Source organism: Cebus imitator, unplaced genomic scaffold (assembly GCF_001604975.1).
Source record: "Cebus imitator isolate Cc_AM_T3 unplaced genomic scaffold, Cebus_imitator-1.0 Scaffold23, whole genome shotgun sequence".
In the NCBI taxonomy this organism is placed as follows: Eukaryota; Metazoa; Chordata; class Mammalia; order Primates; family Cebidae; genus Cebus; species Cebus imitator.
This window is the reverse complement of record NW_016107338.1, coordinates 8,329,644-8,332,023: the sequence shown is the minus strand read 5'-3', so window position 1 is coordinate 8,332,023 and position 2,380 is coordinate 8,329,644. Positions and strand designations below refer to the sequence as shown.

The following is a 2,380-nucleotide window of genomic DNA, read 5'->3' as shown; positions in this document are numbered from 1 at the left end:
AAAAAAAAAAAAAAAAAAAAAAACTCATGTTAATTTTGCTGCTTCTTTTCTTTATTTCCCCATAATTAAAACTTAGCATATTATAGCAAATATCTACAGAAATATAAACAGAGGCCAGACACAGTGGCTCATGCCTGTAATCCTAGCACTTTGGGAGGCTGAGGCAGGTGGATCACCTGAGGCTAGGAGTTTGAGACCAGCCTGACCAACATGGTGAAACCCTGTCTTTAAAAAAAATAAAAGAAATAAAAGAAAAAGAAATATAAATGGAAAAAAATACCTGTTTTCTAAAATGAGTCTAAATGCTAGGACATCTTTAGCCTTATTATCTATACTAAATGTGACTTTCAAATGTGGGTCATCATAAGTATGCTGTCATTGGAAACAAGACTTGTATCTCTACCAATTCTCATTCACCCTGGTGAGGCATATGTAGCAACAGTTTAAATTCTAATTCAGGCATATGTAGATAGAAGTTTGTAACATTTATAAGATAGTTGGTGTATATATGCATTATTATAGAGTAATAATCATTTTATTTTTTGCTTCTTTCATTATGCTTTATAGTACTTAACATTTATCATTTTGATATTTAGTACAAAGAAATGTGCTGCATGCAATGAGCATTTTTCTACAAGTTTTCTTCCCCCTGATGTGCTATTTCACATATCACAGGCTTTATTTTTTGAACAATTGAGCAAAAGAAACAGATGAAACCTCATACAAAACCCTCCAAAATATGAAAATGTGGGGTTTATTTGTGCTAATGCTCTTCTTTTGGAAACATTTGTGTTAAAGGTAAGGTCAATTTATTGATTTAAACCACATTGTACATAAAAATTTATTATCCGTGATTAAACTTTCTAAGACATTGTTCTTGATAGAAAAGCTTTTCTAACTTGTGGAATTAAAAGCTTTATTTTGCAAGTGTCAGAAAGATTAAAATTATTCCCAAGTTTTCTTAAATATGTAAAAATTTGATCTAAAGCTTTGACATTATAATTTTCTAGGACCTTATGGTTGGTGATGAGGCAAGTGAATTACGATCAATGTTAGAAGTGAACTACCCTATGGAAAATGGCATAGTACGAAATTGGGATGACATGAAACACCTATGGGACTACACATTTGGACCAGAGAAACTTAATATAGATACCAGAAATTGTAAAATCTTACTCACAGAACCTCCTATGAACCCAACCAAAAACAGAGAGAAGATTGTAGAGGTGAGTTTTTATGCAGGATATGCATAGATGTATTACTGTGATATCATGTTAAATCAAGTATTTTCTTTTTTCTTACTGTTGCCATGGATAAAGATAATAAAAATAATTTCCTTCAGATCTCACGCAGCAGAGTGAGACTTTATCTCAGTGTGTGTGTGTGTGTGTGTGTGTGTGTGTGTGTGTGTGTGTGTATTTCCCTTAAGGGACATCAATTAAGAAAGTCTTGTTCAATGCAGAGAGCTTTCTTTCACACTAATTAGTCATTAACTAATACACGAAGAAATCTTTGCTTTGTTGCTCTTATGAAATGCTTGGGGACTTAGTATGTATCCAGAAATCTGTCCTCAGACTTGGAGTTCTGTGGCTGCAGGACTTTAATAAGAAGCAAGAGGTGCTGATGAACATGGAAGACCCTTTCAGGTCCATTTGATTCTATTTTGAGCAACTAATTCACTCTGTGACCATGAGAAAACATATATTTATTATGTAATTTTCTGAATACCAATTTTTTTTTTCTAACTGTATTTACAGGTAATGTTTGAAACTTACCAGTTTTCTGGTGTATATGTAGCCATCCAAGCAGTTCTGACTTTGTATGCTCAAGGTAGGTGAAGCTTAACTGTTATAAAAATCAATTCATCCAACATTTATTATGTATGTTTTATGTCAGAGAATTAGGTTTCTCAATAATTTATAAGTCCCAGAAAACTACATTACTTATATGCCATACTTTGAAATATTTTCACAATTTCTAAAATGTGTCAAATAAGATTTCATATACATTTTTATTTGCTTTGCTAAATAAGGATTTAAGGTTAAAAAAGACTTAATTTAAAAAAAAGTAGGATGTTCTCTCTTTTTAAGCTATTTTAATTTTTTTTTTGAGACGGAGTTTTGCTTTTGTTGCCCAGGCTGGAGTGCAATGGTGTGATCCCAGCTCACGGCAACCTCTGCCTCCTGGGTTCAAGTGATTCTCCTGCCTCAGCCTCCCATGTAGCTGGCATCACAGGCATGCACCACCATGCCCAGCTAATTTTATATTTTATATAAAATATAATTTTTCTCCATGTTGGTCAGGCTGGTCTCGAACTTCTGATCTGAGGTGATCCATCCATCTTAGCCTCCCAAAGTGCTAGGATTGCAGGCGTTAACCA

The 2,380-nt window shown here is 33.6% G+C and overlaps 1 protein-coding gene across 3 annotated transcripts in view; it reads left to right on the top strand.

Moving 5' to 3' along the window:
• Window positions 1-2,380, top strand: part of ACTR2 (actin related protein 2) — a 37,489-nt gene that overhangs the window by 16,690 nt on the left and 18,419 nt on the right. For all 3 annotated transcript variants that reach the window (XM_037736169.1, XM_017522130.2, XM_017522129.2), the window contains 2 exons: window positions 1,011-1,226; window positions 1,758-1,830. In XM_037736169.1, the coding sequence (XP_037592097.1) occupies window positions 1,011-1,226; window positions 1,758-1,830 (289 nt within the window). The remainder of the gene's footprint in view (window positions 1-1,010; window positions 1,227-1,757; window positions 1,831-2,380) is intronic.